Source organism: Teleopsis dalmanni, chromosome 2, assembly GCF_002237135.1.
Source record: "Teleopsis dalmanni isolate 2A chromosome 2, ASM223713v2, whole genome shotgun sequence".
NCBI classification, from domain to species: domain Eukaryota; kingdom Metazoa; phylum Arthropoda; class Insecta; order Diptera; family Diopsidae; genus Teleopsis; species Teleopsis dalmanni.
Genome location: NC_051847.1, coordinates 198,996,011 through 199,010,837, shown reverse-complemented (window position 1 = coordinate 199,010,837; position 14,827 = coordinate 198,996,011). Strand labels below are relative to the sequence as shown.

Here is a 14,827-nt window from a genome sequence, read left to right as displayed (position 1 = left end):
CGCATCGATTTCATCAATGAAAACAATGGAAGGCGCATGCTCCTCTGCTACACGAAATAGCTCGCGTACCAATTTTGGACCATCGCCTAAATACTTTTGTATCAATTCCGAACCAACAACACGTAAAAATGTGGCAGAAGTTTGGTTGGCGACTGCTTTAGCTAATAATGTTTTTCCTGTGCCAGGTGGACCATATAGAATAACACCCTTTGGTGGTTTAATACCCATTTCTTCATAGTATTCTGGATGTGTTAATGGCAGTTCAACTGATTCTTTTATTTCCTGAATTTGTGTATCTAAACCACCAATATCTGCGTAAGTTTCTTGTGGTGCCTTTTCCAGCTTCATTACAGTTACCATGGGATCAGTATCGTCACTCAATACACCAACAACAGCATGCACTTTATGATTTAATAGTACTGAACAACCTGGTTCTAGTTGATCTTTATCAACAAATGAAAGTATGCTCACATAATGCTCCGACCCTACAGATGTTGACACAATTGCATGATTGTCATCTATAATTTCCTCTAAATTGCCAACCGACATCGGTGTACCCCGTAAATCATCGACCTTAGAACGTTCTTCTTCGTTTTTCTCATCTTGGGGTTTCAGACGTTCCTGATTCCGAATGAATTCATCTTCCAGTGTTAAGTAATCCTTGATTCGTTCTAGTTTGAGTAATTTTAAACGACAACGCGTATGGGGTGTTACTTGAGGCAGTTTCATAGCAGCATCTGGTCCCTTTGCACGCCTTTTTTTCTTACCCACGCGTGTTGGAATTGGTGGTTCATATTTCTTTTTCTTATCTTTATCATCTTTTTTATCCCCAGAGCCGCCCTGCGCCGATTGGTTTTGACCCTATTTGTGATATAAATATTATATATTCATTAGCAATGCTTTTTATATGATATTGATTAAGCATATAAAACGATTTATATTTACCATATTTTTAAGGCTTTGGATTTAATTTGCGTACCCTAAATATTTTCTATTTAATATTTTATACAAAATGCAATTCATAAACGACAATACTTTTCACTAGTCATTTACTGTGAAGTTAGTTGCATTTCTACAAAGCCGCCATATGTCAAAATTTTACAGCTTGCACAAATAATACTTTTTTTTTGTACAGTACAAAGTAATACACTTTAAAATTTTTAACAATAATTTAAATAAATAACAATAAAATTTTTAAAATGAAATAACGATAACTATAGCTCTATTTTATTTGCACTTCACTTTTAAGATAAACTTCCAAAATTTTTGATACTAATTTGAATAAATAAGCATATAGGTTTTAGTTAATAATTAAAATTATTAATTTATATAACGATAATTGTTGACAGTTCCATTATATTTTTTTTTTTATGATAAATCCAAGAAATTATGTACTTATTTACTGTTAAAATTCTATAAATATATAAATTTATAATAATATATTAATAATACTCGTAGCTGACTAAGTAATTTTTATTTTTAATTTAATTTTTAAAGTATTTAATCAAAGCAATAAAATTATGGCAAAAAACCAACGATAAAGCTATATTTACACATTAAACTATTTTTGAACCTTTATTTTGTTCCTCACTTTTATTTTTTATAATTGCGCTTATAAATGAAAGTACCGAATGCTGTAGCAAAGTTAAATTTTCGTTGTGCTACAGTTTAGTATAAAATTATACTATTTGTATTATAAATTCAATATAGCTCGTAATTACAATTTAATCGAAATTTTGTTCCCGCATTTTTTTATGGAATCAGTTTGCAATTTTAATTCGATTCTGTAATGAATCGAAGAAAACGAGTGAAACAAGCAAAATTACATTAAAAACTATAATTATTTGTGGTGTATGAATGACTGTTAAGTAAAACCTATTGAAAGGAGTATAATAAAAGGCTATAATTTGTGTGTATGTATGTATGTACAAAAATATAAATTAATATAAAATTAATATCGAGTTAATTACGTTAACATGAAATTAAGTTAATTCGAAATGTGTTCATTAGGGTGCCATTAATTTTCGAAAGTCGGAAAATTGTCCGCGGCACCCCCCAGATCGGTTCATTTTATTAAAAAAATAATCTGTGTGAAATTTTAGTTCAATTGGATAAGTGGAAATGGTGCCCCAAGGGCCTCAAGGATAAGAAAATAACGATTTTTTCCATAAAATTCATCTTTGATTGCTTATATCTCCGACATATTTAATTTTACATAAAGACTGTCTTCCTAAGTTATAGATCTATTTAAAATAAACAATTCGCTCATACAAAGTTTTTTTGTATTTCTAATAGTTATTGAATAAAACAAAAAATAAATTGAAGTCACCCGATTGCTAGCTTTGAAAGTACTATGAATGTAATTGTCCGCTTCAGCATTACAAAAAATTTAATATTTCTAAAAAATTTAAAATAAATTCAATATTTCCAAAATTTAATCTTTCTAATAATAAAAAAGTACTAATTCTAAGTTTGTCCGACATAATTTTTATTATTTTAGTTAAAGTTGCTGGAGCAAAGTATTCTTATTACAACTTGGAAAACGAGGGCGGTAATCGTTATTTCAGTACAGTTATTTTTGTATTTTTGCGCGCTCTATTGATACTCTCCTGACTTCCTTGTCATCACTATCTATATTCAAATTTGAAACCATCTTTTTCTTTGTCTCAGGTGATATATTTAAATCCTAAAAAGCAAAATGAACAAGCTTTGAGCTTAAATACTAAATACAATTTTTTGATATTGACTGAGAATAGAAAGAAGATTAAAATCTTGAAACACTATGGTTTAATGCTTTAACTGATGACAAAGCATTAAACCATACTTCAACATACACTTTAGTAATAAATATACATAAATCGCAAAGAGCATTTTCTTCTTCTGTAGATAATTTGAACTCTTTCCTAAATAAAAATATTTTTAATACATGCATGATTTTCACCATCCATCTTGCAGGATGTATAGCTCCAGGAGGTCGAAACCTTATGGTTCAGTTCGGCATTTCTCGTAAAAACATTAATGCAAGTTCCAGAAGTTCCCTATAATCACCTCTTAGTTAGTTATCCTTACAAATCTTATAAAGGAAACTTGTTATTCGTAACACATCATCCATTTTTACCGATTTTCTTACTTTTTCATTTTCTAAGCCGACTGTAAAGTTATCAACGTTTATTTTCGGCCAAAACTTCTGAAATCGTTGAAATAGTTCAACATTTGGGCTTTCAGACTTGTACACTTTTTAATGTAATCACTTTGAATTAAAATTCACTTCGCATTCCAATGAATAATACAGAAGCTCACTTATGTATATATCTACACAAGTATTGGACTTATTTTCTAGCAAAGTTAGTAGACAATTCATTCATTGAACTTACCTAAATTTAATAGGGGGATTTCAGCTTGTATTTGCTTTTATTCAATAACTATTAGAAATACAGAAAAACTTTGTATGAGTGAATTGTTTAATTTAAATAGATCTATAACTTTTAAGAAGACAGTTTTTATGTAAAATTAAATATGTCGGAGATATAAGCAATCAAAGATGAATTTTATGGAAAAAATCGTTATTTTCCAATCTTTGAGGCTCTTGGGGCACCATTTCCACTTTTCCAATTGAACTAAACTTTTACACAGATTATTTTTTTAATAAAATGAACCGATCTGGGGGGTGCCGTCAACCGATTTTACGAAAAAAAAATTGCTCATATACCTTAATGGCACCCTAGTGTTCATACTGCCGCAAAACCATTTATATCTGGCAAATTTTAATAGTTAATTATTTCAACTATGAAGGATTGCATTCAGTAAATTTATTATCCTGGTTTTATTAAAATCAACTGTTAATGACATATATTTTAAAAAAATGTCACTCTTTCGTTATCTAAACTTTATCTTTTGCTTAAAATTTTTCTTACGTAACTATATTTGAAATGTCCTTAATTTCAGCCTTCGTTTCAACGAAAATAATACCTTTTTCTTTAATTTTGTTTTGACTTTAAAACTGAATTTTGTATGGAAAAAGCAATTTAATTTCGCTGAAACGAAGACGTAAATAAGATTTTTGCGAAATTAAGATTTGGCTGAACATAATATTAAAATCTATTTCAAAATATATTTTAAATATATTTATAACGAGCGTTATTGTATTTAAAATTAGTTAGAACTCAAGCCTTAAAATTACACTCAAGGTGTTTACACTTGCATAAAAGTAAAGTTTCTTACTAAAATTGGTAAGTAAAAATATTAAGGTAAACCTAAAATTGATTTTAAGAACCTTAAAATAGTTTTTAATACATGCCTAGAGGGTGTGATGGGTTTCGAGTTCTTAAGTATATTTTTTTAAGTGTACTTTGACATTTCGTGAGGAACTGTGAATACGTTGATGTTTTTTGCCAGCTGTCAATTGAACACGTAAATACATCGACATGGTTTTGCTGGATAATTCAAGTGTAAATATACATTATATTGGAAATTGTATGAAAAATAATATTTTATTTATTTACAGTTCATATTACGTTTGGAAAAATTTGCTACAGCAGCGAAAAGTAATTCCTCATTTACTGTAACATTTAAGCGATGTAAGTCCAACTTACGTTTTCTACCCATTTCAACACTAATGTAATATTGTATCGTTTAATCTTATAGATAATGGACACGATAGACCCATTCCTAGAGAAGGTAAACCACCACTGCCAGAACCAGATACCTATATGTGTTTAATGCGTGCCCAATCAAAATCTAAAAAGGTGAGCATGTGTGGATATTGAATACGATTGTTTAGTCTTATGCTATAAAACTCAGTTCTAGGTAGTAGAATGATGCGCTTACATTTATTTTTTTCTTAAAACGTTAAATGTGATCTTGAGGTCCCAATCTAAAACCCAACTGTTGTTAGGTGTGGGTGTAGCGCTTCATTACGATTTTTTTTGTGTCTAATTGCAAATTATGAAATAATTTATTGTACTCAGTTTTTTTTTACGGTATTTGTTGGTTTAAAGCACATAAGTTGAAAGATTTTGTAATAAAATTCACGAGTCTCATCAGGAATCGCATCTTTGTCTTTAGGATTGTGTGGAAAGTGAAGATTTTCCTTCACAGCTTGATTAAGGTTTAGCATTAATATTGCAGACCAATTGAATGTGTCAATAGTGGGAATTGTTTTTGTTATAGCTAGAGGAGATTCATATAAGAAGAAAGACAAGAAAGGATTTACAACATACATATATACGAGTTAGGATATGGATTAGGTAGGGTGTAAGTGAGAAATGAGGAAATCCCTTTCCCTTTGGGATAGGGAAATGATGAGAAAATAAGCAACATGGACAGTTATTAGTTCACTGCGGTTCTCTTTACAAGTAGCAATTAAAAATATGTTTAACTTACCCTACATACCTACTTAAGAAGAACACATAAACATTAAAAACGTCTACAACTATAATCTCTTCTCTCTTATATTGAGCCTTTTCCGAGTTAGTGCAACTAAACACTTTTACTCTTTGATAGCTGGAAGGTTTCTGCAGAGTCTCTCTCTTCTCACTGACTATGTATTCCTCAAAAGCTTCGTGATTATTCGATGACTGATCTAAGATCTGCGTACCGCCCTGTGCAGCTAATGATTATTCTGAGATTAGATAGTGCTAAGTAGGGCAGCGTATCGATTTTCGCAAATATCTTCAGAGCTTTGTCCTAAGGTCGGGTCTATTCTAAGGTCTGTTAGCATGTAATTCGTAGGAATGTATCATGACACTTTGAAGAGTCTTCGGAGAACCTGACTTTGAGCAACTTGCAGCATAAAAGTAGTTCAGAATTAGTTTTAAATATGTTAATTAATTTCTATTTTTCAAAATTGTTGATTGGTGTACTTCCTATTAATGAGGGTATCTGGGAAAAGTCCCTTAAAGGGTGATGAACGGCACTTGGTCGTCGAGATTGACGATTGACACCGTTACGTAGACCCGACCGCTTTACAACTCATACCTTTAAAAACATCAAAATAAGACGCGGACATCTGCAATGCCCATTTGCAACACTGCCAATGGTGATGTTTTTAAATTTGTTTCGATTTTATAAACATATACTTTTAAAATATGTAAAACGCGTTACTGTTAAAATATAATTACCATTAGAAATCTTTTCATAGTAATTTTAAAAGCTTCTCATTATTTGCATTATTTAAGATTTCAACTATAGTCCGTCAAGAGGATGTGCCTACAATGATGTCGCTATATGGTCAATTTATGAAGAGTAACATGGATGGTTTAAAACGTGTCAAAAAAGTTAAAAGCAAAGCAAAAGCTGCTAAAGGATAAAAAGGCTGTGTTTATTTCATATTGTATTGAACTATAAAATAGCATTTAAAAATGTTTTTTACGTGAATTCTAATTCTTGAATAAAATGAATATTATATATATATAATTAATCAATTCTTTATTTCAGTATTAGATAAAATTCATTATAAAACATATTCATTATGAAATTTTATAAAATATACTCCTTAATATTGTATATATCTTAAGACTAAAAATACCAATTTAAACCTAATAGTGGAGTTAGTGAGTATAGAAAGTTCAAGTTGACTATTAGAGTAAAAACTTATGTGAAATTATCACGTAAATAAAATAGTTTTGGACTAGTTTTAGTTTTATACATATATAAGTTGACTATGCAGAATGCAGTTACGAGTAATAAAATATTATATGTAAAATAAGAAGGTATTGAAATCATCATAAATAATTTGTTACTCTAACTAATATAATACAAAACCTAAATCTAATAAAATACTTCATATTTAAAAATTAAAATATTGTACGACATAATAATTCTACTTCAATTTACATTGATTTAATCCTTTTTGGAAAGCAGTCCTTGCTTTTTTAATTGACGTAAAGCGCATTTAGCCGCAGTGCATTTTGCGATGCGATAGTTACGACCAATGCCACGAAAAACACCTTTACAGAAAACTTCGACAGTTACACGGACACGTCTACCATCTGCCAGTTTTTCCGGTTTTCTACACAAAAGAAAAAATAAAATTAATATATATTAAATATATTTAAAATAATTTTTTACCCAAATTTCGCTGTTTCCGGTTCTAATTCAAGTAGTTCTCTAATAGGTGATTTTGGCACTGAATTACTAAACTGCTCAATTTCTGGTTTCATCATATTACTATAAACTTGCCACACTACATCCAGACACATATTTGAATCCAAGAATATTGCACCAGCAATTGATTCAAATACATCACCCAAAGCTTTGGGCACCTCAACATCTTCAGCATCATCACATTCCTCCTCCGACAAGAGGTAATACTGCAAACATTATAAAATAAAATTATTATAACTTCTTTATACCATCCTTAGATATTCATACGCTTACCTCCTCGCTAATACTGTGTCCATTTTCACTTTGTATACGCACAAAACGATCGATAACCTCATTCAAACCTGGCGATAAATGCCGAAAATATTTATGGAAACCATGTCGCACAGCCAGTGAAGCAAAAATTGTATTGTTTACAAGTGCAGATCTCAAATCTGTTAAAGCACCTGGTGAGTGCTGTCTAGGATCTTCATATAAATGCCTTGTTATTAAATAATCCAACACTGCATCGCCTAGGAACTCTAGCCGTTGATAGCAATCCGTAAGCCGATTTGGTGAATAGCTAGCATGGGTCATAGCTTGTAATAAATAGGAACGATCTTGAAATTTGTAACCCAAAATATTTTCAAATTCATCGAATCCTTGTAGCATAGATTCTAACTCTTTTGCGGCATTTGGTGTATAATGCAATAGTGGACTCTTTGGTGGTGCCCATTCACCATATATTTTTATCATATTTTCTTCATCTGGATTCGTGCTGCCAGGTATTCGTGGCTCAGCTGCATTATATGGTTTTATTTCAAAAGGTAAAACACGTACTCCGAGCCAAGCCATGAATAATAACGCTCCACGGGAGCCACATTCTATTAAGTATGCACCAATTAATGCTTCAACGCAATCTGCCACGGATTTATCTAAAAGATAAATTATTATTTTTTTAGAAAAATATGTAAGTCACAAAAGTTCCATAAAATTTATTACCAGGTATGCTATGTTGGGTTACTAAATTATAGGGAATGAAACAGGAAAAATCATTTCCTTCAGGGTTTTCCGTTAAACCATTTCCACCTGTTTCGCTGCTAGAATCCTTAACGGAAATGAAATAAGAATTAGTTAACGTTTATCTTTAAGTAAATATCTAATATTTTAAAGTGAAGTTGGTATTGTATTATATATCTAAATATATCACCTAATACGACATGTGTGATTTTGCAAACAAAGAGCAGAAGAAAACAACAAGCAAATAACGGTAAATTAATAAGAGCTATGTGGCTGAGATAAGGGGTAAGAGGGCATCTGTTCATACAACTATCTCTATTTTCACTCGAAGACATCTATTGTTTATTGTCATACCCACAAAATTTCTTGGAAAAGTTGAGTTAGATTAACCGTTGCTATCTGCATGTATTATAAGTCTTAAACCATTTAATCTGCCAGACCAACTAGGAAACTATCCCCAAGATATTGAAATCGTTTCCTATGTAATCTTAGAAAAAGTAATAGGAGATAATTATTGAATTTTAGCACAGGCCTCCGCCTTATCTCAAGGTTTCAACAGTTCTCAAAAGGTCTCCGCGTAGTAACTCCCGGAAAGAACCACGCTTTCTCAGTGTAGCGAGAATTGTCTTACCCCAATTGAGATCAGAGTATAGTCATGTGCTGAATAGTAACTTCAAAGTATAACATAACTGCAGCTATATCTTCCATGATATTGCCCATCAGTTTTCGAATTCCAGTTCACATACCAAGTTGTGTCCAATTAATATCGGTCCTATTGAAGTGACTAACACATTACAAATTACAAAAACAACTACCTTGTATGAATGCATTTAATATTTTCGTTTGTAAAAATATTCGTCAGGTCACTGTGAGTTATATTTTGTTTGCAAAAATAAGAGTTATTCTCGATTTTTATATCTATAAGGCAAAAATAACAGTTATTTGTGCGTAGGTCTTATAAAACAAACAACTATTCCGAAAGAATACCGATGATAAGTATCAATACTCGAAACATGTATGGACATTAAAAAAATGCAAATAAAATTCTGTTGTTGTAATTCACTACTATTCAAAAAACCCTTCATTTAGTAAAATAATTTTCTTTTACTATACCAGGTGTACCGGTATGAAGTGAGCGTAAAGATACACGATGAAAAATGGATTTATTTTAAGAATCCTAAACGGAAAAAAGCATGGGTTAATCCGGGACAACCATCAACATCGACTGCAAAACCAGATCGATTCGGCAAGAAGAAAATGCTGTGTGTTTGGTGGGACCAGAAAGGTGTGGTGTACCACGAGCTCCTAAAACCTGGTGAAACCGTCAATGCTGGTCGCTATGAACAATAAATGATAAATTTGAACCATGCATTGATCGAGAAACGACCAGAATGGGGCCAGAAGACACGGCAAGCTAATTCTGTTCCATGACAATGCACCTGCACACAAAGCAAAACGGGTTCAGGATGCAATCAAAAACACTTGGCTGGGAGCTGCTACCCCACCCGCCGTATTCACCAGACTTGGCTCCTTCCGACTACCATTTGTTTTCATCGATGGGACACGCATTGGCTGAGCAACACTTTGATTCCTACGAGGAGGTCGAAAATTGGGTGTCTGGTTGGTTTGCTTTTAAAGACGAACAATTTTTTTGGCGTGGTATCTACAAATTGCCAGAAAGGTGGTCAAAATGTGTAGAAAGCAATGGCCAATACTTTGAATAAAATGTTTTTTACTTTCCTATTAATAATTAGTGTTTTATTTTCACCAAAAAACGCTCATACCGGTACACCTAATAGTTGAATTTAAAAATTACATCCATTAAAATAATTTCAATACAATATTTCAAACTTACATCATCGTATAAACCAAGTTCTTCAGCTTTATCTCGTACTAGTTTGCATATCTCACTACTACTTAGTTTCTTAATATTCGGTAAATCGACCAACTTCCAATGATGCGGTGGTATCTGTGATAATAATATATTAAGATTAATTTAACTTAACAGCATAAAATCCCAGCTAACTTCTATAGAATTGTCCAATCCTCTATAAAAGAACTGGTCAGTAGCATCAGACATCTTTCTATCAGATGTCTAGGATTGAATATTATATTTACCTTAGCTTCAATTAACGCCTTCTCCAGCTCTTTTGGCACATAATAACAAGGTGGTAACCAATTGTCATGCGGTTCAAATTTTGTTGCGATCATATATTCACCTAAGTTTTTTCTACGCCCCAACCGATACAAATTCAAATTGGCGACTTGCTTAGAACGCAAATGGCTAAGTTTACCCTCGTGTACGTTATCGTACGTAATATACAAATATGTGGTTATAGCATATTTAAGGAATGAATCACCTATAGTTTCCAGTCGTTCCAAGTTTATGCCATCATTAGCATTCGACATGGTAAGTGCTTGTAATATTATACTCGGACTTGGTCCGGGATGCCCCTGCAAATCAGGTTGATAATCAAAACTGAAATTCATGGGTTTTATATTGCTTGGATTTCTTTCAGCAATTATTGAACTATGTATTGCTTTTAAATTAGTTTTTCTATCAAAATTTAATTGAATACTCTTTGTTATTTTGTGCTCCATGTGCGTTATGATAATATTGGCTTTATCATTAAAATTATCGAACATATCACCAGTACCTATAATTGTAAAAAGTTCTTTGGGTTGCTGTGTCACATATGCCAAATTGAATTCAAACAAATCTTCCACTGTCAATGATTTGATACCACTTTCCAATAGTTTATCCAAAACTTCTTTATTCACGTAAGGCAATAGTTTGTGGATGCACTCCGACAATGTGAACAACTGATTTACACTTTTGATGTTCGCAGTCTTTCTGGGTAAATTAATTTTATTATTATATGGCACCATCATGCCAGAATTATTTATGTCGTCGACTAAATGTTGCGTGGATTTAATGAATTTCTTTATAGAGCTTTCGATTTCAGATTCCATAATATCATTTTTTGATATAACGAAATCGTAACCTACTTGTAAATTCTTTGTTTTCTGGTAATTCAATTCATTGGCATTAGTGGCTTGTATGATGGATATTTGTTTGTTGCGCTTCTCTATGTCAGATTCAGTTTCTATTGTTTCTGCTTCATTTTTGGATGTAAAAGCAATACGTAAAGCACCAGAATTAGCATCGTCATCTTCATCGGTGCTATAGTTGATCGCCCCGTTCATATCACAACTCGAAGCAAATGAATCATCTGATTCGTAATATGTAAATGAATTTTTTTTAAAATTACTTTTCCATTTTGGATTATCTGTTTCCGAAACTTTATCCTTATAGTCCCAAAAAGTTGGAGAACCATATCGCGGTTCTTCGTTACCTATGAAATTATAAATTATATATAGATTTATTATTTATAAGAAGTCAAAGAATACTGTATATAAGTTTTTCTATATCAATACAGTACAAATCTATTTAAAGAAATCCAAAAATTTTAATTTTTGTATTCCGACCTATATTTTTATAATATAATATAATTCTTGACGATTCTTCTTTTTGTTCATTGTTTTGTTTTCTCCTTTTTTTTTTGTACTGAATCCACTTTTAAACAAATTATTATCTTATACTTACAAAAACTAATATTCGAGGGTATACATTTCATCTTCATTTCTTCATCATCTTCATTATTATAATCATCATTTCTATAAAAGTTAATATCTTCAGCCATATCATTCGACCAAGTTCCAATTTCAATAAAATTGCTTTCCTGAAAATTATTAAAAGATATTTTAATCAAAGTTATTTTACGGAAACTATCAATCAAGAGTTTTTATTAAGTATTCTGGTTCCAAGAACGGCCTGGTGTATGTTCCGGAGCCATTCTTTAATCACGACGACCAAGTGCCGTCCAACACCCCAAAAGAATTTTAAAAGAAGATCCCTGTGTACTAAACAACAAAACCATTAAGTACCCTATGCTAAAGGTTTCAAACCGAACTCCATTAAAATATAATCGTGTGCTTATCTAGGATTAGTTTTCGAATAACAAAACCAATACAAAGCCCAAGGACTTCAGAAGTACTAATGGTAATGGTTTTTGGGTTAGGCTAAGATAGTCCCTAGTCCCTTAAAATTCTTCTTGTTCAGGACGATGTTTGCTATTCTTTAGCATCAAAATTCAAGAATTTTTTGGTATGATTAAGTACTATGGATAATCGTCGAAAAATCGTCTATAAAATTCTTTGGTATAATGCTAGACGATTGGCAGAAAAATCATAAGATTGCTGAGGCTGATTGTTTGTACATAATTGTTGGACTACAAGTCTCAGGTTTTGAATTCTGAATCTGTTAATTAAAGGAATTAAGGAATTAAAGGAAACAATAATACAAGTGTTGTTTAACCAGACGAGTCAAAGCTGCACAAAAGTTTGGTTGTACAAATCACATCTTATGGGATTTGCAATCAACAGTATTATATATTTATGCAAAATAAAAATCATAATTACCTGAAACTTTCTTTCGGCATCGATCACTATTTCGTTAGCACTTTTTTCCGACTTCGTTTTGATAGATTGATCAGTATTCATGTCATCTACTGTTTTTTCAGTTATTTTGGCGTTGTTCTCATTTTCTTTAGGATTATTTTCAACACCATTTTGGTTTTCTCTTGATTTTTTCAAGACCTCCGATAAACTCCAACCAAAATCTAACATTGGCCATTCAAATTCATCATTACATACCTCGCGTTGTCCTAGACCCATATCGGCTGACACTTTCCTACGTATATCATCAGCCAAAAGTAAACCATTAATACGATACAATATACAGGGTAGACATACTGCTGTACGCCACAATGAAGCGGGAAATGGATGTACTGTACACAGTTCCGGCACTAATATTTGCTTTTGTTCTAAATTCTCACGTTTGGCACGTTTAGTCTCTTCTGAACTCGTAGGCAGTGCAACACCTTTACGATTAACATATCGTGGAGTAAGAAAATTTAAACGAGCACTAGTATGATCAACATCCAGCAGAGGTTGTGTTACATTCTGTATAGTTAAACCATATTTAAGAAAATAATAATGCTTAAAAGTGCGATAGTTTTCACCAGGAAAACAGCTAAGCGGAGAAAGTTGTGGACAAATTTCGGCTACATAGAAGTACTGTGGCTGATCTTGATTGCGATACCAAGGCATTACAACGGCATCTTTAAATTTATTTCCATTGAAATCCATAATCTTACGTTCTTCATCGGGAATTTCAGTTGGCATCATATCAGCATTTTTCTCGATTAACTGCAAAAAATCCCAATCAATAACTTTTCCCGTTTTCGTTTTTATCGTTGGCACTATAAATAAGCAATTCTCCGTTGAATCGGGATCAAAGAGCATTAGGAACTTTTGTAGACGCAATACGTTGGTAAAAGTATAATTAACAAAAATATTAATGCAATTCACTTGTTCTGTCGTTAATACTATAGGTTCAGAAAATAGTTCTATAGATACTTTCACCTCACCGGAACGTGTAAATATAGGAAACGAACTGACTTTTGGTATTTTTTTTAATGTCAATATACCGAAACCTTGTAAAGCTTCTTCAGGTGGATAAATTTTACGACCTCGCGTATTTTGTTCTTCAGGTATGGGACATTGCAGTGTGAGATCTAATAGGTAGAGGTAACAGGGTGCATTAGCAGTTGGGCGGCAATTGCAAAATTCAGTAGCAATCTACAAATTAAGTTAAAATATTTTTATATTGAATTATTATGAAAATAAATGAAATACTTACGCGTTTATAATAATACTGTCGCCGTTTTGTCGTACCAGGTCTTGGTTCAGAATTTTCTTTAACAATTTTTTCGTCTTGTGCTTCCAATTCAAAATTTTCCCAATCTGGTTCAATAGCTCTAAACCCTTCCTTGCCTATAGGTGTTAGATTATTGTCTAATTCTCCAGATCTATGTAATTCGATGCAAGTTTGTAAAGCTGTCAGTCTTCTAGCTAAGATATTTGTTGGCATGGGCAGACCCTGTAAATTTAGAATATTTCAAGTGGTGTAAATTATGGTGCAAAGTAAGTAATAACAAAATATATACGACGGGATAGTTTCATGTTAATAATTTTTACCAAAAAATATTTAAAAAATTGTGACTTCTACTTTCTTTATTATAATAACGTAAGAAAGAGCAAGAGTAAGTATTCATCTTCAACACAAAAAAGGAAGAATATGTTTATCTATAATATATAGATTCGGCTTTCGTGAGGGAGAATAATTAAAAGAACGAAAGAACTCCCTTCAAATTAAACTTAAAAACGTTATGTACTGTTTGCCAATCAGAGGAATAGAGAACGTTATGTCGACAAATGTCAAATACAAACCAATACCTGCTTGTAAACTCTTTTGGAGACTATACTATACCCTTTAATTTGGATTTAGTGGTCTTAAGTTCAACAATTGATATAAGTAGAGTCAAATAATTGTCTTTGACCACAATACCTTCAACAACATCTTTTACTTTGTATCCAGTAATCGTAGGTATGTTGAATTCAACGTTTGATATGAATAGAATCGAGAAAGTGAAGAAAAATTACTAAGAATTTTGGGAGTAAGAGGTAGAGATTTCTATGTTCAAAGAGTGCACTATTTAATTGAGATAAATATAATTTATGTTCAACAATATTGTGGGTGCTTAGCCCGTCTGATGAAGATTGCACGAACAACTGCATACTTTGTAACTTTTAGCTCTTTAAA

General features: G+C 31.9%; 3 protein-coding genes across 3 annotated transcripts; 1 reads left to right on the top strand and 2 right to left on the bottom strand.

Moving 5' to 3' along the window:
• On the bottom strand, positions 1–1,158 carry LOC119676530 (26S proteasome regulatory subunit 4-like; the record flags this gene model as incomplete). Its single annotated transcript, XM_038087771.1, has 2 exons — positions 946–1,158; positions 1–861 (listed from the first exon to the last, which is right to left on the bottom strand). Coding segments are annotated over exons 1-2 (864 nt in total), but the record flags the coding sequence as incomplete, so codon positions are not given.
• A 3,145-nt stretch (positions 1,159–4,303) lies between these two features.
• LOC119679112 (signal recognition particle 14 kDa protein) lies at positions 4,304–6,379 on the top strand (the record flags this gene model as incomplete). The annotated part of the gene is given in 4 exon segments (XM_038091291.1): positions 4,304–4,448; positions 4,505–4,577; positions 4,645–4,745; positions 6,177–6,379. Coding segments are annotated over 4 exon segments (330 nt in total). The 3' UTR covers positions 6,309–6,379.
• Positions 6,380–6,762: 383 nt separating this feature from the next.
• LOC119676529 (endoribonuclease Dcr-1-like) lies at positions 6,763–14,110 on the bottom strand (the record flags this gene model as incomplete). The annotated part of the gene is made up of 9 exons (XM_038087770.1): positions 6,763–7,009; positions 7,069–7,310; positions 7,378–8,015; positions 8,083–8,188; positions 9,956–10,069; positions 10,219–11,456; positions 11,708–11,843; positions 12,583–13,803; positions 13,865–14,110. Coding segments are annotated over 9 exons (4,110 nt in total), but the record flags the coding sequence as incomplete, so codon positions are not given.
• Positions 14,111–14,827: the final 717 nt, after the last annotated feature.